This window comes from Zonotrichia albicollis, chromosome 5 (genome assembly GCF_047830755.1).
Source record: "Zonotrichia albicollis isolate bZonAlb1 chromosome 5, bZonAlb1.hap1, whole genome shotgun sequence".
Lineage (NCBI taxonomy): Eukaryota > Metazoa > Chordata > Aves > Passeriformes > Passerellidae > Zonotrichia > Zonotrichia albicollis.
The window spans coordinates 27,431,838-27,455,249 of record NC_133823.1 but is presented as its reverse complement, the minus strand read 5'-3'; the positions used below and the strand labels follow the sequence as shown (position 1 = coordinate 27,455,249).

At 38.0% G+C, this 23,412-nt stretch overlaps 1 protein-coding gene across 1 annotated transcript in view; it reads left to right on the top strand.

Moving 5' to 3' along the window:
* DCHS2 (dachsous cadherin-related 2) overlaps positions 1–23,412 on the top strand; it is a 112,206-nt gene that overhangs the window by 40,474 nt on the left and 48,320 nt on the right. The window contains exons 2-4 of the mRNA XM_074541160.1: positions 2,982–3,173; positions 9,341–9,572; positions 22,494–22,730. Coding sequence (XP_074397261.1) covers positions 2,982–3,173; positions 9,341–9,572; positions 22,494–22,730 — 661 coding nt within the window. The remainder of the gene's footprint in view (positions 1–2,981; positions 3,174–9,340; positions 9,573–22,493; positions 22,731–23,412) is intronic.

Genomic DNA, 23,412 nt, shown 5'->3' with positions numbered 1-23,412 from the left:
GGTACTCTCTTGCCTCCCACTTCTTCAAGGCACATAAATCCATACAACTCTATCACCTTTGTGATATTGCTAACATACAACTCTCTTGATCAGTCCACTGTGAAAATTCCTTCTGCTGCCTTCATTTCCTCTGGTTTGGGCCGCTGTAACTCACAGCTCTTGGGCAGTTAACTGCTGCAATACTCTGTAGGATTGGTACTCACAGCAGGCTATCACAACCCAATGTTTTTTGGACAGTGACCACTGTGTGCTTTAATTCCTGAAATCTTTAACAATGCAGTCACTTAATTGTGTCAAAAAACTTGAATTTGTTAGCATGTTTTCACTGAATTCCTCCTTCTAAATCAGCTTGCATTTAGTTGTTAATTTTAAGGGTCTTTTTTCAGCCTCAATGATTAACTATGATCATATAGTTAATAGCTTCCCTGACCTCAATTGTAATGCCATTCTGTGTCAGATCTGTTGGCTACAGGAAATTTTTCATTCACTTTTAGTTCCAGATCTTCCCTCTTCAGATCAAAGGTTCCATGGTGAGTGATTAAAAAAAGGACTACTAAGTGGGTAGAAACTGAATGGATGTAAGGTGCTTGAACAGGAAGAAAGATTATTTTTTTCTTAAAAAATGGATGCCACTTAGTTCTGCTGCCTGAGAGATGATTATAGTAATTTAAGTTGATCGCAATTAGACCTTTAAATTTGCATAGCCTTGACCTGAAGCATTTTTATTTAAATTCATCACTCATTATGCCTTTACATGTACTGTAAAGTCTGTACATGTCTTCAAAGTCTGAAGACTGCATAATTTACACCAAAGAAAACAAGTCACCGAACGTAATGAGCTAAACTTCTAACAATACCCTCAAATTTCACCTGCAATTAATCACTCATGCTCAGTTGCAGACAAAAATGTTAGCATTTACACATGTAACTGCATGTAGGCACAGTCAGACAGAACCTTTCAGTACTGTCACCCCTGTTGGATTTCAGGCAAAAGAAACAAATTGAAATACTTTTCTTATAAGGGCAAAGTGAATTATTGTTCCATAACATTAGGGTGGTAGATTACTAAAAGAGCTCACTAGACGTGTGTTCTGGTCTTGTTTTTATGACAGAAATAATAAAGTATGAGGCTGGAGAAATGTGCATGTTGTATACTTGATTTACATACAGCTGTAAAGCATTTTTAGGAGACTAGATCTTTGTTTAGCTGTGTGTGATTGTGATTTTTGCCTTTAAATTGCCCAGAACAAGTAGTTGGACCCAGGTCAGGAGTGGCCATGCGTTGCACACTGCTGCAGCTGTGGGGTGCAAACTTGCAAGGGTGTGAAAAGGGCATGAAGGGCTCTGTGAGCACAGGGCTCCCCAAAGGAGTTTTTTTTTGTGTAAACTCTGGTATAATGGCCTTTGGCATTGCGGAAAACCTTCCTATGGGAGGGAAAATGTTGTGGAGCATGTGGTGCAGTCACAGTGATACTTCTGAAATACAAAAATCTTGCGCTTCCATGAAGAAGTGGAAAAGTCTGCAAAGCAAAAACCAAATCACAACAAGCAAAAAATAATAATTGAAATAACACATGTATCTTTTGGGCTGTCACTTTAAAGTTCTGATTGATGTAACTTCTCTAGAGTAAGTTTTAGCTTTGTGATCTGAATTGGCACTTTTTATGTGGTTTCCTTTTCCCCCCTTCCATGCTTTCCAGGCTTCCCAAGACATGCTTTGTTCATTTGGTTTTAATTCAGTCCCAGCTAAGTATCTCAGTGCCAGAACAATTCCTGTGCGGGCAAAGAAGGGAGCTTGTGATGCAGGCACTCGCTGGTCTTTATGGCCACATTTGTTCTGGTAGGAGCAGCAGCCAAAGGCTCTTCTGGGTCCTATGGCCAAATGACCTGGCACAGCTTGTGTCCATGCAACTAAATTAATTTATATCACCCTAACAGGGTGACCTAATTCAAACCTACTTCCAGGAATACTCCCTGGCTGGACTGTTTTCTTTGAAACTGTACCTAAAATTGTGCCAGATGGTTTTCTGTACAGGCAGGCACGTGCAGATCTCCACCTCTGACCTTGCTGACCTTGCTGTGGGTCTCATCAGCCTGTGTCAGGTGCAGGCACTGACTGGCACAGGTCTCTCTGGGCTCCCACAAATTCTGACTCTTGGGCTTTGTGATACTAACCTTTCCAAAGCTCTGTTAAGGTCTTCTCTGTTAATGCCTCTGTTACATTGTGCTTGTAACAGACAGGCTGATGGAAATTACCATTTTCAAAGAAAAAGGGGAAAAGGAAACCAATTGCAAAGAAGAAATTCTTTATGTATCTCCAATAATGACAAGTTAGAGAACTGAAAATACTGGTTTTCTTAATGCATGCATAGTTTTCACTTAAGTTTAGAAACATTTTGGTAGAAAATAATTTATAACAATATCACAATGGAACGTGCCAGAGAAGAGCCAAACTCAGCACAAAATACTTGTTATCAAAGATCTTAGGGGAATAAAATTGAAGGAGCAATGTACAAAACTTCTGTGTTTATCAAATACCACCCGTGGGTCAAAAAGCATGAGTGCCACCAAGCCCTCTTTCAAGTGAAAACTAAATTAAGATCTGGGAAGTCTTTTATAGAATACATTAGGTAAGGATGTCCTGCAGCACTTTTCTGATCCACATGTGACATAAGAGCTTTCTGATTTTTTTGTAAGAGCTACCTCCACTGGTAAAAACATAAAGGGAAAATAGTTTAGGTATGGCATAAGAGCATGGCTTTTCCAGTCTTGGGAAATGAAGAGGATTGGTATTTACACTGTCAGTAGTGGAGATATTTTATGAACTGCTGGCAACCAGCTTAGGTAGCAGAACATGTTTGTATTTATTCTGGGCACAAACAATTGCTTTTACAACACAAATGGGTTCAAAAATCCCAGACACTTTGTTTTAATGAGTAATAGTTTCACTGGCTTCATTTTTATCTCTTGTCTCCTTGCAGGTCAAAGCAACAGATGCAGATGCTGACCAGTTTGCAGAAATTGAGTATTCTCTTTATGATGGATTTAATTTTTATGAAAAATCCAAAGCTTTCCAGATTGACCCACACACTGGTCAGATCTTTGTGTCTCAAGACATTGACAGAGAAGGCGATCCAACCACATATGATCTCTTAGTAAAAGCTACAGATGGGGTAAGTTATACCTTTCTACACTGCCAGATTTGTGAATGCATTTGCAAATTTGGATGTCTGATATACTTTTAAATGAGAATGTAGCAACTATGTAAAAAACTGCATGAATTTTAATAAAATGTCTTGTCTTTAAAGCGAGCAGAAAATTCTATTCATGAATTGTGAATTTCTACACAAACTAATACAATTGGCTGGGAAATACCCAATGACTCCTAAATAAAGTCTGGAAAAATGTTTCTAGGATGTTAGTCCTTGCTAATTTTCCTCCTCCTATTGGAACCAATGGACTCCAAGTTACTTCTGCTGCCTGCTTTCAAGATCACTGCAGCAGTAATAAGAGAGTACCGTGGGCTAGAATTGCATGGCTACTGTGGGTGGCAGTGACTTTCCTGGGTAAGTTCCTTGTCCTTTCTAGCTGTCTGGTGCCATTGCTGCTGCTGTGGCTGCATGCAGCTGCATGTCTGCAAGCTTTCCCACTTCTCAAGATCTGGTGCTTGGAAGTGAGCATTCATGGTACAGCAAGGGCGGGGTAGTTGTAGTGCCTGAAACAGTCCATTGCACCTTCCTGGCAAGGAAGGTGAGGAGACATTTCAGTGGTGTGAACATATTAAGATGTCTGGGGATGGACCCCTTGCCCACCTGATGCCATGTAACAAAAGATTTTGCTAGTAAGCTCCAAAAAATAATGGGATAAAACTATTAATTATATTTTCATTATGAAATATTAATTTTGTGGTTTGCAGTCTGAGGTTGTTCCTTTGTAAGGCCCAGTTTGTACTTGTCTTTACCTTCTTCAACTTAATGGTAAATCGTGAAGAAGCTGAAGAAGGTTATTGGTTGCCTTCAAATGTTAAAATTAACATAAGGACACTTTTTGAAACGTTATTCAGGTCACATTTTGCAGTACAATTTGTCCTGAAAAACATTGAAATTCAATTATTTCAGACTAAGCAGTTTTTATTTCTTATTTTGAGTATTAAAATTGCATTTAAGATAATGTCCTAAATGTATCTAATATAACTTTAAAAAATGCAGTTGTCTTAGAAATGCTGTATTTTTCATTAAAATGCCTGTGGGGTTGTTTTATTGTACACTGAAGAAACTTAGTGAACTATGATTTCTATACCTATGAGAAGGTTCACTTAAGCAGCTGCAGTTGATGGTTGTATTAATTATTTCATTTTGAGAATGTAGCCATTGAGGATATATCTGTTTTGTTGAATTCAGATATTTGTGTAATAGTTAAACAATGTTTTTTTTCTTTAGCTGTCCCAATTCGGTGCTCAATTCAGAGGCTGCAGAAATATTCTTTAATTAATATTGCCATTAGCAGTGTGCTTTTTCTTCCTCATAGATTTCTTTAGAGCAGAAAAAAATTACATAAATATATTGGTATATTTGTTTCCATACTCATCTGATTTTAATATCTAATAACTTGACCCTGATTATTGCAGAGGCTTTGAAAGGTGTCTTTGAAAGATGACTTCCTTTGAAAGGTCTCTTCCTACTCAAACCATTCTAAGATTTTAATATAAGGATATAAGAGTGGGTTTTTTCAGGAGAGTGCCTGTAATGTCTATAGCAGAGGTAGTTCTCTCTGACCATTTTGGAATTTCTCTTGTATGGGATTTCTGCCTTCAAAATTTATACTTGAATACATATATCCAAAAAAATTTTGAAGACTAAAGCAGTCTGTATTGAAATGTATAACAGCATAAAATTAGGCATTCTGCTATACTTCATAATTTCATTTTTCCTATAATCCCATCATTCACTTTTTGGAGCTATGTAAATGTAAAGGACACATACACATGTCTGGAATATCAAGATGAATCATTAATAAAGGGTATGTGAGAGCTGAACAATAGCAGTGAAATTCTGAAAATTTTCTAAGATATTCAGTCAGGTACAGAAAATTAATTTGAAAACCTGAAAGAAAATATGTTTGCGTGCACAAAAACTTCATGCTTTAATTTTTTTAGTTAAATTACTGCTCTATTGATAAATCTTAACTTAAAGGAAAATAGCCAATGCATTGAAACAATAGGGTATTATTTTTTAAATTGCTCTGTCATTTATCTCCATTTATGGATCTTGTGTTTTCAGAAGTTCAGTAATGGGCGGAAAGGTTCAATTTTTTATTGCCTTGTTTGTGACAGGCAAGGCTTGATCTTTTTACTGGAAGTCAGCACTTTGTAGGAGTTTGCCTGTCTGAGACCTAAATACTAAAGCACCTAAATTCAATATCAGCTTTTCAAATTTTCAGTGCATCTGAACTTGTGTTGACCAACTCTCTACCCTTAAAGCAGAATTGTAGTAGGATATTTATCCTATTTCCTGACATTCTGCTGCTGATTTTGATGGATTAAAGATGTTAGGTATGGGGCTCAAAGTGGAGGCTGTGATCAGGGGAGAAATGTGCACAGAAAGAGAAAATGGAAGGATGAAAGGTCACTTGTGACAAAGAAGGTTAGAGAGATGAAAAGGAAAGAAAATAACCCAGTTAATTAGAAATGAGGAGGAAAATAGTGTTTTCCAGGTGGTGTGCAATTTATCTTACAGCTAAACTATCAGTTTCCTCCACCTGTTCCTGGCTACTCCATTACATGGCTTTAGAACTTGTCAGTCATGTCTTAAATGCATTGAGTAGAAAATGTAAGGAGTGAACTTGAATTGTACACAAGAGCCCATGGAGACACAGCTGGGAGAGACCTTCTGTTAAACTGGTTTTAAATAAACATCCTGTGAGAGCTTGTGGGAGCACTCTCACTGATTAAGCAAAGATGAAAAGAAGTATCCTTGTCTCTTCTATATGAAATTGTAGATCTTCAGTTTTTCACCTGCTTCATCATCACTGCGAAAGGTTCAGTACACCATCAGCAGGGGTGTTAGTGACTCCCTTACTGCCTTTCTGCAGAGAGACACTTTTTCCCTTGCTTTTTGGTAATCCACCCTGCCTATCCAATTTTATTTGTCTTTTACATTGAAGCAATTAAAATCTAGATATAAACACTGGACATTCACAGGCGAAGCTTCTGAAGAACTTAAGGCTTTTGAAAGAATTGCAGACATCTCTCCACTTTGACAGCATTACTTCAAGATGAAACGTCCTTTAGGTTTACAAAAAAAACCCCATTATGTCAGAGATTCTGTATCTAACAGTCCAGTTTGGAACAAAAATTTGATAACATGGTTCACTGACAAAAACTTGGAAGGTTGTGATGAAAGTCTTGATAGAGTTTTAAGCATTTTACAGCACCAAAATAAAGAAGTACAGCTGCTCAAAATAGCATGATTTTTACTTATTAAGGCAGAGTTTCCCCTGCCCAAGGCAGGATTTTTAAGACTTGATAAAGAGGTCTGCTAGCTTTAGCTATTTACATACATTTGATCCTTCTGAAGTAATGAAAACATTCGTTGTTGTTATTTTGACTTGATGGTAGTTTGTCCCCTTTTTCTTCCACGAGGGACACAACCCTCAGGACTCTGACAAGTCTTTGTAGAAGTGACTTTGTTGCACCAGAGAGTACAACAGTAGTGAAAAATACTTGAATATTTGAGATAAGGGATTTTAAAATGAACAGCTGTGGCTTTCTGCTCCTTGTTAACGTTTTAACAAGTGTAATTTTCTGTCAGCAATAGATCTTATATAAGTCAGCCTTCATGTTTTGGAAGATAAATGTTTTGCTTGCTTCTGAGCAGATGAAGTATATCCGCATCATTAGAAATAGGAGTTTTAGTTCCTTCTCAATTGGAATGATGCTTTTTTTTCAGATGTCAGCACAAGAATTGGGCCATAACCAGTTAATATCATTAAGTTATTAAGTAAATGTCATACTTGGCATGTGAAAGTATACACTGCTTCTTCAGGAAAGGAAGATTCTGTCTCCATCATTAAATTTGGTCAATTTTCTTAGAGAGTAGAAATTTCCCTATATACTTACAGTTAATCAATTTCAAAAGACTTTTCAGTCTTTACATAACTCTGTAGCACAAATACAAATTGGCTGAAGAATGGGATTTGGGGATTTTTCATGTCTGTTTAGCAATAATGAAGCTTGAAAGAAACAGCTTAACACAAGCTCTTGTGAGTTTGGTTTCATGCTGTTCCAACCATCTTTTTCAGATACTTTTTATTCTTGACTTCACTTCTTCCCTAGTCCTCTTCCCTTAAAATATTTCTGATTTCTGTTCTAAAGTACCTGAAAGCTGTGAACACACAGAGCATATTCTGACAGTGAGCAGAGCACATTCCCTCCCCTTCCCCCGCTTTCCTTTTTTAGCTCCTGTGCATCCCTCATCATGGAAATCAAGGTACTGGGGAAGGGGCTTGCCCTGAAGTGGAGGTGTTGGCATTGGGCTCACTGCCATTTCCATTTCTCCATATTGGCATGGGGTTTCATGGCAGTCCCAGTAATTTGTAGGCTGATTGATTACTGGCCTTTAGAGTCCTGCTCTCCAGGCAGGAGTCCTGGCTGCCTGTGCAGCAGCATGAGCCCTGGAAGCATGCCTTGCCTTATTTTCTTCAGAAGCACATCAGGAGGGTGTGGGATAGATCTCTTTGTGGGTGAAACTCAGACACATGATGCATAAGATCATCTTAATTTTCCACTTACTTGAGCTTTTATGGGAATGTCACCTTACCCAATAGAGGTAACATTTACAGCACAGAAAAAAAACCAAACCGGGCTAAACCAAAAAATCACTATTAAAATGTGAAGGCAAATGCTGATAATGTTTGTTTTTATTAAAAAATAAGTCTGAACCTAAGGACACACTAAGCAAACACTCAAAAATAGTGTTGTGGGAGATTGTTATATAGTAGGGTAAATCTAAAGGAGTCATATCCAGTCTGAATCCTTGGATAGTTTAATGAAGGTCAGTTTTAAAAATAATTGATGTGAACAATTGGATTGCAGAATTATGCAACATAGTTGGTTTTGGGTTGGTGTGGTTTTCTCTGTATCACAGCTACTGTGACTGCAAAATGAAGTTTGCACTAGCTCAGCATTGTTTGTGTGTGCATGACCATCTGATCTGTGTCAGCAGTTTCTCAAAGTGACTGCTACAAGCGCAGCATGCTCAGTGGACTTTGAAGAGCTAAAGATTCTTCCACCGTCTATATTTTAATGTACCAGATAAAGCACATGCAGACTGTACATACTTGTGCTGTTTTGTGCCTCTGAGCATGCCAGTGCCCCAGAATTCACTATTATCTCTGCCACAGTGGACCTGCTTTCTTTTAAAAATGCTTGTACTTCCTATGGCTACAAAATAGTCCTGGAAAAATGAACCCTTCCAAAGTAATGGGGGGAGTCGTCTGAGAAGTAAATTGCCACTAGTTTCACTCAGATGCCTGTGAGGTCTATACTTCGGTACCCAGAGAATTGTCTTTTTTGCAGATTGTCAGAAAATTCAGCGCTTTGTCATAGCAAATCAGTATTTTTCTGTAGTATGGTGTTATAAGCCAGATTGTAGTTGCTCCTTTCTTCTCTAGTTTCACTCCAGAGCAAGGCTAAATGTTGTCCCATGTGGTATTCTAGTGGGCTTTTGTAGGGCATCTGTCAGTAAATTGAGCATAGGTATTGCAGACAGCAGCCTGACAGGTCAGGTTTTGGCTGTCCTGCTTTTAGCTTGTGTCCCTGGTTGAAAAAGCCTCATGTTCACCATTATGATAGTCATGCTTTTACATCTGAAAGTCTCATAGAGAGAAGTTATTCCTGCTTTGCTGGAGCACCACAGTCACCTGAGGGGCATGTCTTCCTGGAGCATAAAGCCCTGATTTTTATCTGTAAAGGAATAAGTGGAGTGTTGGAGATGTCAGCAGAAGCATGTGAGGTTAGACTAGCAAAGTTTTTGATGTGTGTTGCTCATTAGCATTAACCAAACTGACTTTTTGTGTTCAGGCCTTGCTGTTGTAGAGAAGCTGAATTTCTTTATGCACTCCATCTTTATGCACTTGGTGTTGTGCTGAGCAACATAGCTTACTTCTGTGCAGTGTTTTGGGGTATTGCAGATACTGTAATTTGCTTTTAATGGACATTTTCATTGATCCATATTGTTGCAGCGTGCTCCACTTCCTAATGACAGACTGAAGCCAGCTGTGTACCATCCTATTTTAAAAGTTCTCTTGTTTTTTGTTCTTTTATTTCTTATTTATCCAACAGGGTGGTCTGAGTGCCCAAGCTTTTGTTCGCATTGAAATAGAAGATATTAATGACAATCAGCCTGTGTTTGAACAAGACACCTATGTGACAAGTATCAGCAGTCACACACAGCCAGGAACAGAAATCATCAATGTTGCTGCCACAGACAGAGATTCAGGAATATTTGGCATTGTCACATATGAACTGGTCCCAGGAGAGTTTTCTTCTTTTTTCACAGTAGATTCATCCACAGGTAGTGTATGTGTCTATGATTCAGAAAGGTTATAATTATACAAGATAAATTGTCTCCTTAATTATGCTTTTTGTATTTGGAGTCATGTCACAGGGGTGAAACTTAGATTCTGATGGAAGATAATTCTAGAGGTAGATAGAAGATTTAGGTTTAATGTGAAACTTTTGCATTTACTGGAATAAGCAGAAAAATGGAAAGCATGATACATGACAGCACAATGAAGGACAAGCAGCATGCCACATATCCACTATTTTCAGCCCTAAATCTATAGATCATTGTAAAAAATAACAAAATATTGCTTTTTTACAAAAATATCTGCATTTCTAAAATTCTTAGGGCTTACTCTTGAAGAGCAATAAAACACCCTTCACAATGTTCCTCCTTTAATTTCTTTTCTATTTCTGTTCTAATCTTCCTCTGTACTGTGCTAGGATAAGTCCTCATTCTGCTCAGTCTTACAAGGCATATGTGCCTCCCTGTTTGATTCAATGTTTATCTTTATAACTGTGCTTTTCAATGAGTTATTGACTAAACTGAAATTGCCATTTTTCTTGAGGGCCAGCCCTTGCATGTGAATGTATCCTGAACAACAGATGGTCATGGCACAGATTATTTATATGTTTAAGATCTTTTTAGGCTCTGATACATTTGTGTATATATTAGGTCTTTGGCATTCAAAATCTTGCAAGGTTCTATTCTTTCTAATAGGTGTCTATTTTTACACAATTCCCAAAGCATTCTGATGAACAGAAAAACTAATCTTCTTAGGAAGTTAGGCTGCTTGTCTTGGCTATTTCAGAATTTATTTAACTGTGGACTTTTAACTACCTGTCAAGTCAGGTTCTCAGGGGCATAACTGATGTCAAAAATACGTAGGTCAGTCAATAATTAGGGAGCTGGATCTCCACAGGCATTTAACTGGTCATTTTAAAACTGTCCCATCAGGCTTGCTGAAGAGAGCCCCTGTGGATCACATTAGCAGCACTGGCTTTGCAGCAACCCTCTGCTGAAAGAAAGCCTTTTGAAAGGTTTCTTCCTTGGATTGTGACCTTTTGGCCTCTCTTTCCAGTTTGGCACTTTGTATAGGAAAAATGTCTTGCTTAACGATGAAGACTCTATAAGCTTGTAAGTTACTATTACCTCATGGATCTATCATGGTATTTTATCAAAGGCAGACCAAATTCAGGGTGAAGTTGCTTGAGGTCATTATTGCTGACATTTCATGATGAGAAAAGCTCTTAGGTCAGACACTATTCCAGCATTATAGTGCTTGGAATCTGATTGCACTTAATCTCCTGGGTAATTCACAAGGTCAGACTGTGTCTAATTTTAACTTATTAATATTAATGCTGTGGCTCTTTTTTTTTCTGAATAAATTTTTTCCATTTATATTCTTCCACACCTATTGAAAGTAAGGGCTTATGCTCAGTCACTGGTGAGGCAAATGATTTTTAAACTATTAGAAAAAATAAACATTTTAAACAAAAAAAAGCCCAACCCCCCCCCCCCCCAAATGCCCCCAAAAACCCCAAAACATTAAAATTGCCTATATGTCACACAGAAGTTTTGCCATCTTTAAGCTTGAAAACCTGTCCAGTATTCAGAGAGAGATGAAACAAGTGGCACACTGTTAGGGCACAGAGATTTTGAGCTCTTTCTCCTTACTTCTTGTTACAACAGAGACGTTTTCCAGTGTTAATTGTGCTAAAGCTGTCTTTATGTGCTCTGATTTACAGCCTAGTTTTGCTGTGCCTCTCTGAAGGTTATGTGAGGGACTTCATCTAGTTAGCTGGGCAGCATTTTGTGGACAGAGGGCAACAGACAAGTATGTGAAGGAATAGGCATTCTCCAGGTGATGGGTGCTCAAACCAGAAAGCCAAAGGAGATATTACAGCTTGGCCTCTATTTTTCTGATTTTACGGATGTGCAGTCTGTTTCTGTTGTGTTCTTTGTTTTTTCCACTTCATGTATGTATGGCATATTCTGTTTTATCTGTTCTTCTCAGTATTAGAGGACCTGAACAGAAGGACAATGATGGTGTTGGAGAATTCTGTCGATTTGGCTGCTGGATAAGTTTTATTTTTTCAAATAATTTTTTCTCTCGCTGATAGAGAATTTAGAAAGGAGAAATGAAAATCAGTGCATTAGTAATTTTGACTTAATATGTTCATTTTAGCCCTTAATATTTTATGTGGACAGAGATATTCTCAGTATTATGAGATTTAGAATAATTAGTGGCAAATGGTGTGTCTCATTACACTGTGATACATTAACATAATATGCAAGATGATGCATTTGTCCGTGACCTATGTAATTTTTCTCTTTTTTTTTGCATTTTCCCTTTTTCTTGCCATGAAAATTTCTCACTCTAATTTTCTTCAGGGATGTTTGTTGAGTGCTGCACTTAGAATCTTCACTAAAAATTGACTTTTGAATTTTTGGAATAAATGGATAAAACAGTAAAATAACAATTGAAAACCAAATTCTTCATTGCTATGTCTTGCTTCTGGCTCTTGCTTGTTAAAGCTCTTAGTTTTTCTATGAGCTGTGTTCAAAATATCCTACCAGCTGGTCAACTCCTCACTATATACAAAATAACAATACTGCTTTTGATACATAGATATTATGAGGTTGAGGCACATCCAGGCTCTTTGAAGGGGCTCCATCTTTTGTTTCAAGCACTGGCACATGTGGATGTTGTAAATAGATAAATTCAGTTGGAGCGGGAAGAAACATCCTTTCATTGACCAGACTGACATTCCACTGAATTCTTTTTCAATTCTAAACAAGATTTTATTAGTTATATTTGTTTGCTATGTTAGCTTTTAGACACTGCATTTATTGTTTGTGATATGCTCTTGTCCTCATAAATAACATTTATTATGTTTCCATTTTTGAAAAAGTTGAAGTCTTTTTCATTTGATTGATGATAGACTTTCCACAAGAAAAACCACTTTAAGAACTGTGTAACTAGAAAAATGTATGGATAGGAAACTGTAAACCAGCTCTTCTGCTGGTTCGTGACTCTTGCTATCGTTTGTTTCTAGTGTTGGTGTAAACAACATCTTGGCTTCATTATGTTGCCTTTTGTAGATATCTGATCCATGCATGATCTATGAACAGTACTCGTGAATTGATTAGAACAGGGCAGGTTGAAGAGCTCTTCTGGCTAAGAAACTGTTTGAGCTATGTTTGTTATTTTCCCATTGTTACCTAAAAAGCTATCTGAAAGACAGTGTATTTATAGTTATGGCAGAGCTGGTAATTAAAAATGTAAGTCACAGGATGCAATCCTAATTGTGGCAGAAAACCTATGCAGTGCTTGACTTTAAGACTTGAGGATTAACAACTGAATTAGTAAACTTCCATTACAATAACCGAATTAATACCTACCTTCACCCAAGGGCATGTAATTAATTTTACCGTTGATCTTAGTGATACCCTTTTCGAGAGATTGGTAGAAAGATGGTTATCATCATGATCATTGTTCTGGTTCAGAGAAGTTGTTTCAAACCAATGAAATTGTAATCCTTGAAAATTATTCTGGACTAGTGTGACTTCTTGTGTCAGTCTTCAGGTAAATAGATTGTTCATAGATTTTAAAACAAATCCCCTAGCTAGTCCCTGTGTGCAGAGAAAACTTCCATGGGTGCTAAGCAAAAGGCAGCAGCCATGGTTTGTCTTCAGATGAATGTATTTGTTATTTGAACCTAGCATGAAAACCATGTAGAGAAAGTATCATTCGCTCATTGGATGTTATAGCAGTATAAGCATTTAATTTAGCTCCTGTTTCTTTCAATTCTATAAGATATTTAGGCTCATGTTTCTGTGATTCCTACCTAAATTAGGTGCCTAAAACAAAAGCTATGACCTTTCTTTTGTGTATTTTATTGAGAATGTGTCTGTCAATATGGCTGATAGACCTGGGCTGGATGCCAGGTGCCCACCAAAGTCACTCTATTACTCCCCTCCTCAGTTGTGCAGGGAAAGAAAATGATGACAGAAGGCTTGTGGGTCAAGAAAAGTGCAGGGAGAAATCTCTCAGCAATTACTGTCACTGGCAAAAGAGACTCAATTTGAGGAAATGACTTTAATTTATTGCCAATCAAATCGGAGGAGGGTAATGAGAAATAAAAACTACATCATAAAAGACATTCCCCCCCCTCCCTCCCTTTTCCTGCACTTAACTTCACTCCCAATTTTCTCTATGTCCTCTGGCCCCAGCAGTGCAGGAGGATGGGAAATGGGAACGGTGCAGTTCATCACAGGTTGTCTCTGCTGCTCCTTCTTCCTCACACTCTTCTTCTGCTCCAGCACAGGTCATTTCAGCAGGGTCCAATCCTTCAGGAACAGAATGATCCAGTGTGGGTTTCCTCTGGGGTAACAAGTCCTGCCAGCAAACCTGCATCAGTATGAGTTTCCCATGGGGTCACAGACTTCTTTGGTCGTCCATCTGCTCCAGCAGAGGGTCTTCCATGGGCTGAGGGTGGATCTCTGCTCCCCTGTGGACCTCCATAGACTGCAGAGAGACAGCTGCTGTAGTGCCACATGGCCAAAGTGCCACAGCCACTCCTGTAGTGCCCACATGGCCAAACCCTTGCCACATAAACACAGTACACTGAGATACTTGGAGATCTTGCCATTGACTTGAAGATACTTGGATCACCCTTCTGTTATAATACTTTCTGTTACTTATTTACGCCAAAAACCACATTGTGAGGAGAGCAGACAAGCCTTGTTGCAAGAGCTGGTTAGTAGTTGAACACTTAAAAAACAAAAACATAACATAAAAAAAAATTCAGCACAGAAGGGCAGCGCCTGCAAAATGAACACTCTTTTGTGGAAATTTTGACTTTAAGATGCTCCCTTTAAGATGCACTCTGATTTCTTTTTAGCAAAGGGCATCATGTGACTAAAATGTCCTGTAAAAGATTTAGAGCAGTCTAGGAGCTTAGTCTGTTGGCAAAGAATAAAAGGATGAATACACCTAAAGATCATGTGAATTTAAGAACATATACGAAGTACCTCATCCAAAGGCCACATTCAATTCCAGTGTCTCGCCACTTTAACAGTGCCTAGTAATGGCCACAAGAAGAGGAGTTGTGTAGAGTTTGTACAGAACAGTGCCTCACTGGTATATATTTCTTGTGGCAGTGTGTATTTTAGTGCTGTACTACTTTAATTACTACACTATGGAATTGCACATGTGTAAATGCAATTTAATGGCAAACTAACTTATAATAATCTTTGATTTGGTTCAGAATAGATTCAATCCAGTTAAGGATGCTGAAAAAAATTTTTATTAAAAAATAGAACTGTTTCTTAACAGCTGCATCTTCAGAAATTTTAATTGCTTTATTTTTATTGCAATACAGGTTGAAAAGTAATGTTGAAATACCAACGTTTATTTTTATGGGGGAAAAACCCCAAAACTTTGCTTAACTCCATGTATTATACACTGTTTAATATATAACAGATTGTATTAGGCATCAAAGTAAAATGGGGATGCACCCTTTCTAAAGCAAACAAGGCCCATATTTATGATGATTGATGATGTTTTCGTATGGTATTGTAGGAAAAAAATACTTTATTTTTAAACTACTTTTGGCATTTTCCTACAGCATGTAGTACATTTGCTAAACATATGAAGAGCTTCACATAAATAGATTTAAAATTAGGAGTGCTTTATTTTGGAACATTTTGAGGCCACTTCTTTTTTTAAACTGCAGTTTCTTCAATTACTGTCTTTTTGATCTGTCATATGATATTTGGAATGCTGCAAATCAGTGGAATATGTCTGAGACATTGGTTTAGCACAGTAAGTTTTCACCTTTGAAGAATTTTGTTTGAGTTAAATCAAACCGGGAAAATTTGAGTTATTTGTGGGCATTTACCTTCACTGAGATCTTCCCTAATGAGAAATTTATCATAAAGAATGCAGAAAATAGTATGTTGTCCTAGAAGCACGTGCTGTAGTAAATGTAAGGGTGCAGATTTTGGCCCTGAAAGAAAGGTGTGTAGCAGAACAGCATGAAAAAATGTCCATACTGCTAGCTCCTTGTGTGTCTCTTTGTTTTTCTTTTGTGTATAAAAGCCAATAGAATCAACTATCTACAAAGAGAAATATTCCTACAAGCTATGTGCCAAAAACTCAACCATGCAATAGTGGAATGTACGTGAGATTATTTGTGCATGAAAGAATGCAAAGTATTGACGAAAATACTTTAGCCCACCCTCCTATGTCCTGGTTAAGTCAATGTCAACAGAAGAACCCACCAGAAGAGGCAAAGAGTGAACTTTCTTGGCATTATACAAATGATGTGGGCTGATTAAAAAAAAAGTGGTGAAAAGGAAAAAATTATGCCCATTTCTGTGGAGGGCAATAGTGTGACATTTATTCTAAAATTTAGATGATCAACCCTTTTCTTTGCTGGAGACTGCATGGGTCTCAGAGCACAGGATATATTTACTGTACTTTATGTTCTTAGTTAACCTAAAGAAAAGAAGAAAGTGGCAGGTCACACCAAGGGAGCAGACAGCTGTGGTACAGTGTTAGAATGAACGTAGCAGGGAAGTGTGTGCAGTAGAAAATCAGCCCATGTAAATGAAGGGCAGCATCTGGAATGTTTTGTAATGCTCTTAATACAAGAACAGTAAATATATCTTGTTTAGCTTATAGCAGGCTTCATTCTGTGTCTGTCCTGATGTTTTTTCTACAGTACCTTCAAAGTACCTTAACCATCCGTGGCTACCATGGCAGTTGAGTTGTGTTACCAGGTTGTGCAGTGAGCTTTTTTTGGATCTAGAGGCTGGCAGCTTGATTGAAAAGGTCCTTGATTAAATAGACATTTTTGAAAAACTTCGATAAGTAAGCGAGGAAAGGGGACCTGTTGAGAAGATGTGGCAGGGCTGGAGCTGAGCAGATTATGGGGGGAGGTCTCTCTCTTTGAAAATACAGCAATTCACCAGGACAAAGTCCTGCCTGCTTACTGATGCAAGCTTCAATTTCTGGATGGACTCATGCTTGTGTGAGAGTGTTTGCTTTGTACACAGTCAGACAGCAAACGCACTCTGAGTTACTATTGGTCAGGTGAAAGGAAATAAACCAGGGCAGAAACAAAGGAAATCTCCTTGTAACAGTGAATTCTCTCTCTTCAGTTATCTGTTCTACTGAAAAAGTAGAATCTTCAGAAAGGGTTTTTATGGTGTTGCTTGTTTGTGGTTTTTTAAGGGAATAATTATTTAAATATGTAACAAAACAAAATAGAGTTAGGAAGCACCTGATCTTCTAAACTGGCAAACTGTGGTCTCTAGGAATGTAAAATTTTGCATCCCTAATTACAAGACTTTGTTTAAAAAGCACTTTTTATAAAAGAAAACAGCCTAGATGATACAAAACCATTCTAGTGCTAAACTCATGCTTTCTTTTTCTTGATATTAGAGGCTGATGCTCAGGTGGGTGTTCTGTTTGTGACTAATGGAACTGCTGTAATTAGAAATTTGTATTTTATGTGTTGATGAATACTTCTTAGCTCACTAAAACTCTCTGTAACCTATAGTATTTGAAACAGTAGCGTCCTGCTTCTGGGGGAGCTGCAGTGTTAAAACTGCTTATGTTAGTTTATAGATCCAGGTACTGGATTGTTATGTGCATACTCCATGGCCAGACTTTCATGTGGTAAGCAAATTATTGTGATTAAACACAGTATGTTTGTGTAGTATTAGTTGTAGACACTAAGTCCTTTTATAGCTATTTCTCCTTCTAAGAGGCAAACTATGAATTGAGCACAAGAATTTGTTACAGAGGGGCTGGTGTTGAAAGCATCTGCAGTGCAGGCATGTGAAACCTGTAATGTATAAATGTAGCTAGAAGATTGGTATGTGTTCAATCAGTTGTTTATTACAAAAACATTCAAACAATGAATATTTTCAAACTGAAGAAGTCCTCTTGCTGAAATGCAAACCAGCATTAGAAGCATTAAATTAAGCTTTTTAAAGACTTTTCATGTGAGGTGAAGCTATGTGTATTACAGTACGTAGATTGTAAATAACAATTTAATTCCTTCCTTCCCCTGGCTGTTGTTAAAGCAGCTGTTCAGTGTATTTGGCAGTGTTGCTGTGGTTACTATCAAGAATGCAGCTTCACTAAAAAGAGTGCATTTTAAGTACAGGTGAAATGCAAAAGCTGGAACTGGTATGCAGTGCCAAGATGACAGCATAGGCAATGAGTGGGACAAATTTAAATAGAAATGTCAAGCAGAAACACTATCATTCTTCCTTAAAAAAATGCTAATTTTAATGTTAATTCAAAATGCTCACCTCCTAACTGCAATTATCTTCTGGAGGATCATATTATCTGTGCTTATATTGATGTTTTTTCTGACATTTAAAAAGCAAAGTTTTAAATGCACCCCTGCACTGGGAAGCTGCTGAGTTAGGGTGGGTGCTCTGGGCAGATCAGTGGGTCAGCTCTGACCTGCACAGTAGTGAACAGCAGGTACAGTGGCAGCTTTGAGGGTGAACTGGGGTGAGGAATCGTTTGGACCTTTTGACCATCTGCTTGTTGTCTGAGCTGTGTCAGGTGATGCCAGCTGGCTCATCCTAGGTTATTTGCTGAAGAAATAGTGCCATCATTTAAAGTTTGTTAGGGTGTTTGGTTTCAAGGGCTTAGGTAAAACCACTGGTAACTGTTGATTTGATTCCTCTTGCCATGTTCTAAAGTTGTTTTTTTATTTCATGAACAATTACATAATATTAGAAGCTATTTAAGTATGCATACTTATGCAATCCAGACTTTGTTGCTGAAGTTAGTGCATCCTGATTTTTGTCTTTGCAGCACTTGACCAAATGTGGAAAACATTTGGTTTACCTACAAATGCCTATAAATGTAGGGCTGATTTTTGTTTTGCTTATGGGAGAACCCTGTGCAAAGCAGGTTTTCAGAGTGCTCAGATGGAGATGTGTGTGGAAATCCTATCGGGTTTACCAGTATGATATTTTCCCATACAAAAAGTTATTTTGGTGAGTGAGCCTACTTTGGTGCTGGATGCTGTGATTAGATTAGGACTGAACACAGGATCATGAATATAATAAAACAAGTGTTTTAAAAAATCATTACATGTGTGTTCCTGTCTCCTGCCTTCAAATGTTGAGAAATGGCAGTTAACCCCCTCATGGAATAGTGTGCCCCTCCACAAAAATAAGAACAACAAAATCCAATGAGAAATTTTGCCATTGCTAGAGGATGGGGGTGGGGTGGCAGAGACTCCTGTCCTTCATTAGTGCATTTGCACTTTCTGGGCAAATAGGCACAAAGTGAAGAGCAAGACTTCCTGGAAGATCCTGCCCTACCATGTACAGTGAGTGAGGAAGTATGAAGCAGGTGAAAGAGCTGGCAGTCATGATTTTGCCTTCAATAGTACTATTTCTCCCCATACATTCAGTGCTCCAAACCACGGCGATGATTTCTGTTAGCCCCTGAGCACAGATTGTTCTGCAGCAAAACATCTGTGAATTCCAGCATGGCTGTGCTGACCTGCCTTGGAGCAGAGCTGTTCCCAGACCACAGCCTGCAGTGGCAGTTGCTGACATGCATCCAGCATTGCAGGTTCTGCCTGAAATCTGTAACCAGACCATATCCAGGCAGCAGGCAGTCTGTGTGTCATGCTTTTGATTTATAAGGGTCGGGATCTGCAATCAGTTACGCCCATGTGGATCTAGTAAAAAAATGAGATTGCCTAGGTGTGAATGAGGCTGGGTGTTAATGCTTCTTCCAGTGTGTAATTATAGGATTATTCACCTGTGAAGCAGAATTGATTCCAGCTCTCTCTCATGCAGAATAAGGAATTAACTAGGGATAAAATCTTTAAAGCACTGCAGTGGTATAAATATTAATTTGAAAAATGGAAATTAAATGTTTTTAAAGGCAGCAGATATTCATTTATATGGTGAGTCAAGCTGCAAGAAATGTGTCCCTTTTCTTAAAGTTGACCCACTCTTTGTGGTCCCCTGTTGGGAGCTTTGGTAAAACATTCCTTGCAGAGGAGCTGTCTCATTATTCCCTTTTCATTGTCCATTTTTATAGAAACTATTTTTCATAATGGAAGAACATATTCTGTACTGCAGCAACCTGATTGTCTTTCAAGTTCTCTGAAGCCTTGAATTACAGGCTGCAAATGATTGCGGCAATAACAATAACAAAATTGGGAAGAAAGGAAAACCATGGTTCATGTTCAGCCAGTTACTGAATGAGAGATGCCTCTGTTGAGTTTTGCACACTGAACCTGTGACTTTGACAGTTCCTGCGCCTTGAAACTTCTCCATATTTCTGCCTTTGCAGTGTAGTGCTCAGGCACCTCCTGTACCGTGCTGCCGCAGATGAAATGCACCCAGCCAGCCTGCTCTCAGGTGTGCTGGCAGCTGCTTTTAGCCCAAGTGGTCCTGACTGTCCATTTCAGTCACAGTCTGCTGTTTTACCTAATCATACAGAAAGTGAAATTCCAGATGCTGCTTTCTTCTGCAGCTTCTTTCCCATCATGTGGTGCCGTAATAGATCCTAATGAGGCGTGTTCACCAACATATGGCTGAGCTATCTCAAATGTCTCTATAGATTATGTATCAGCAGATGCAAAGCTAATGCCCCGTCCTACAAATGGTGAAAGAAGCAGAATGCACACAGTTAAAAGTCAAAATGGGTTATTAAATTTCTGCATACTACAGTTTTTCAGGTTGGAGGGAACCATATGGAAAACACATACTTTTTACTTGGTTTCTGCCCTTGTTCTCATGGTGTCCCTAGTTCTGCAAAAGAGAGCTGAATTGGCAAGACATACTTGCCTATTCCCCTTTTTCCCTATGACACAGCAAAAGAATGAAGAAGGAAAGCAAAGTCTTTTATTAATTTTCTTTTTGCTTTCTGTGACTGAACTGGCATGGAGTGTGCTGCAATGTGTCTAGGTCAGCAGAGAAGGAGCTTTGATTCTGAAATATTTCTGTTCAACAGGTCTTCAGAGCTCCTGGAGTGGAGCTCTGTTTGCTCCACCCTTTGCTAAAGGATGTTCTGGAGTCTTTAGTTTCTGCTCTGAGAGTGAGATTTTCAGTTTGATGCTTTTCTGTAGAAGTTTTCCAGTTCCCACATTACTCTTGAAGTATCTAAAATGAGAAGGACATATTTATATCCTTGTCAATAGAAAAATATCCAGTTGGAAAATTAGTAACATACAGCCTATTTGATTGGTTTAAATTAATTGGGCAGAAATTATGTTAAAAATCCATGTGTACATGTTTATCTTCTGGAGAAATATAGTTAAACCCCTTTTTCCATCAAGCTATTATTGCTCAGATTACCTCAGGAAATACCAGAAGTCTATGTCCTTGAAGGACTACTTTGTTGAGCTGCTGAAGTAATCATAGAACTCAACCATCAAAAAAAAATTTAAAAGCCAAAATAAGGTTGTTTCTTAGAATTGCATCAGTTGCAATTCTAAGTTGCATCTCATTAGCAAAGAAGCTGAATCAGTACTGAACCCTGAATCTATGTGTATGTATCACTGCTGAGCTTTTAGTGTGGTTTGTCACACTGGAATAAGCTTCCCTTTTGTTGGTGAAAAGTGTTTTCCCTTGATCCTGAAGACCCTTTTACTTCATTTTAAGCATGTCAAGACAGTTTATTATAGTGTCCTAGCAGCATATTTGGAAAGTATACTGCATGCACATTTGAGTATTTATAAGAATTTTATTTCCTTTCCATTATTCTGCTTAAAAATGGATTGTAGAAAATTCACCCTAAATTCTGAGAAGGTATATTCTTATCAAATAATCCATTGATTCTCCTAAGGCACTTTGAGCAAACTCTAGTTTTACCCTGTCTAACCACTAAATGTCCAACTTGAATGGCAGATATCATCCCTACTAAACTTGTCTTGATAGCCAGGAAATTATAAAGGTAGCCCAAAGTTTAAAGGTTTGGTTTTACTGAACTGCCAGACCTTCTGTGTCTTCACCAGCTTCTACAAAAAAACTAGGTGATTTCTTAAAAATATCTATAGGTATGTAAAAGGTTGTCCCTGTTAGTTGAATTACTTGAGTTTACTGCAATTTTACTACTTAACACACTGTGATTCTAGCATTTAGTGTATATTTAGTTAGACACACTCATTGCTAAGAAAAATTTTCTTGCATTTGGTAACCTTTCATCTTTATTTTCATGTTGAAAAATTTACTTCACAAATAGATTATTCTGAGGAATGTGCTTCCAAAGTGCTGTATTTTGGGACTGGACATTGTATTTTCTTTTCAAATAATTACTTAATAAAGTTCATATAAAATGTAATTGTTAGCAGCTTACAAATTCAATGGACCTTAGAATTCACTATTAAGGGGTATTTTGACAGAAACTTGTGATCAGACTGCAGGTGATTTCTTTCCAGATACTTTCCACAGAGCCCCCTGCTCCTAAGATGTATATTTTGGAACTTTGACTCCTTTTGTGTGTATATTTTATTTCATGACTAACTTAATCAGAATGTCTCTACAGCATGTTTGAAATAACATTAACTTTACCATTTGCAGAGATAAATTAATCTTCTGAAACAATACGTGTTTTCCACCCTGATGCATTTCCAAATTGGTATTGACTAGTAGTAGTAGTAAAATTTAGCACTGTTAAAGATTTAACTGAGTCTAAAATTAGATTTTATAAAATGTTTCTAAATTATAATTATGGACACGGTGTTTTGAAACAGAACTTGCTGTCTTTCAGTGGCTCACTGAATGGTAAAGATCACATAGTATGAAAAGAGCTTGGCTCTCAAAAGTTGAATTGGGAGTGCTGATTTTTTTCTACATACTCTGACCTTGACAACCTGCTGAATTTTATCTTACATCTGTCTTAAGTGCTATTTTATTTCTGTGTACTCTCAGGAACTATTTACCTGACCTCAGCTCTTGGCCACCTGGCACATTCAGCATTCTTCCTGACTGTTTCTGCACGGGATGGGGGTGGCCTTCCCTCTGCCAGCAATGCAGCTGTCACAGTAAATGTCCTTCAGACTGTTTTGGCCCCTGCCATATTTGAGAGATCCCGGTATAGCTTTTCTGTTCCAGAAGATGCACCTGAAGACAGCGTGATTGGCACTGTAAAGGCCAGAGAGCCTCCAAGTAAGTCACATTCTCAGTCAGAGATTATGTTGTATTTTTGTTGTGGCCATTAACTGGAAATAGCTGTAGATTATTTTTTTTTTCCCATAAACCTCTGTGTTATTCATTCGGTTTGTCAAGCATTAAATAGAATTTATCTTTGGTATTTACAGCAACTGGTGTAATGGCTGATTTATCAGGATACTCTTTAGAACAGTTGGAGATTTCTGGTACTCTCCTTGGTGGTCCACAGAGATTGGCAATGGCCTCCATTTTCTTCCTGATGGATTTCTATAATTGTAAATAAGGAGATAGGAAGCCTGCTGTGAAAGTTTAAGTAAGTGTGACGGACTTTAACTCAGGTTAAAGTGCTAGCCATGCAGGGCAAATTTCAGAGCAATACTTAAAATCAGAGAGTATTCAGAAGTTTCTGAGGATCTGCAAGAAGTGCTCCTGGCCACCCCTCAAAAAAACAAACCAGAACCAACCAACCAAACACAACCTCACATTGTCTCAAATGAAGTGAAGAAGTCCAGATGAATGTTTGCAGGACCTTTGGAAAATATATTTAATCCATCTGGTTTTGTTATCATTTCTAAATGGAAATGGATTAGCTCCTGACAGTCCTTGTTCATAAAGAGCCCTGTCCTGAGAGCTGTACATACTTGGTTCCTATGCAGAGCAGTGGGACTTGTGAGTCCAC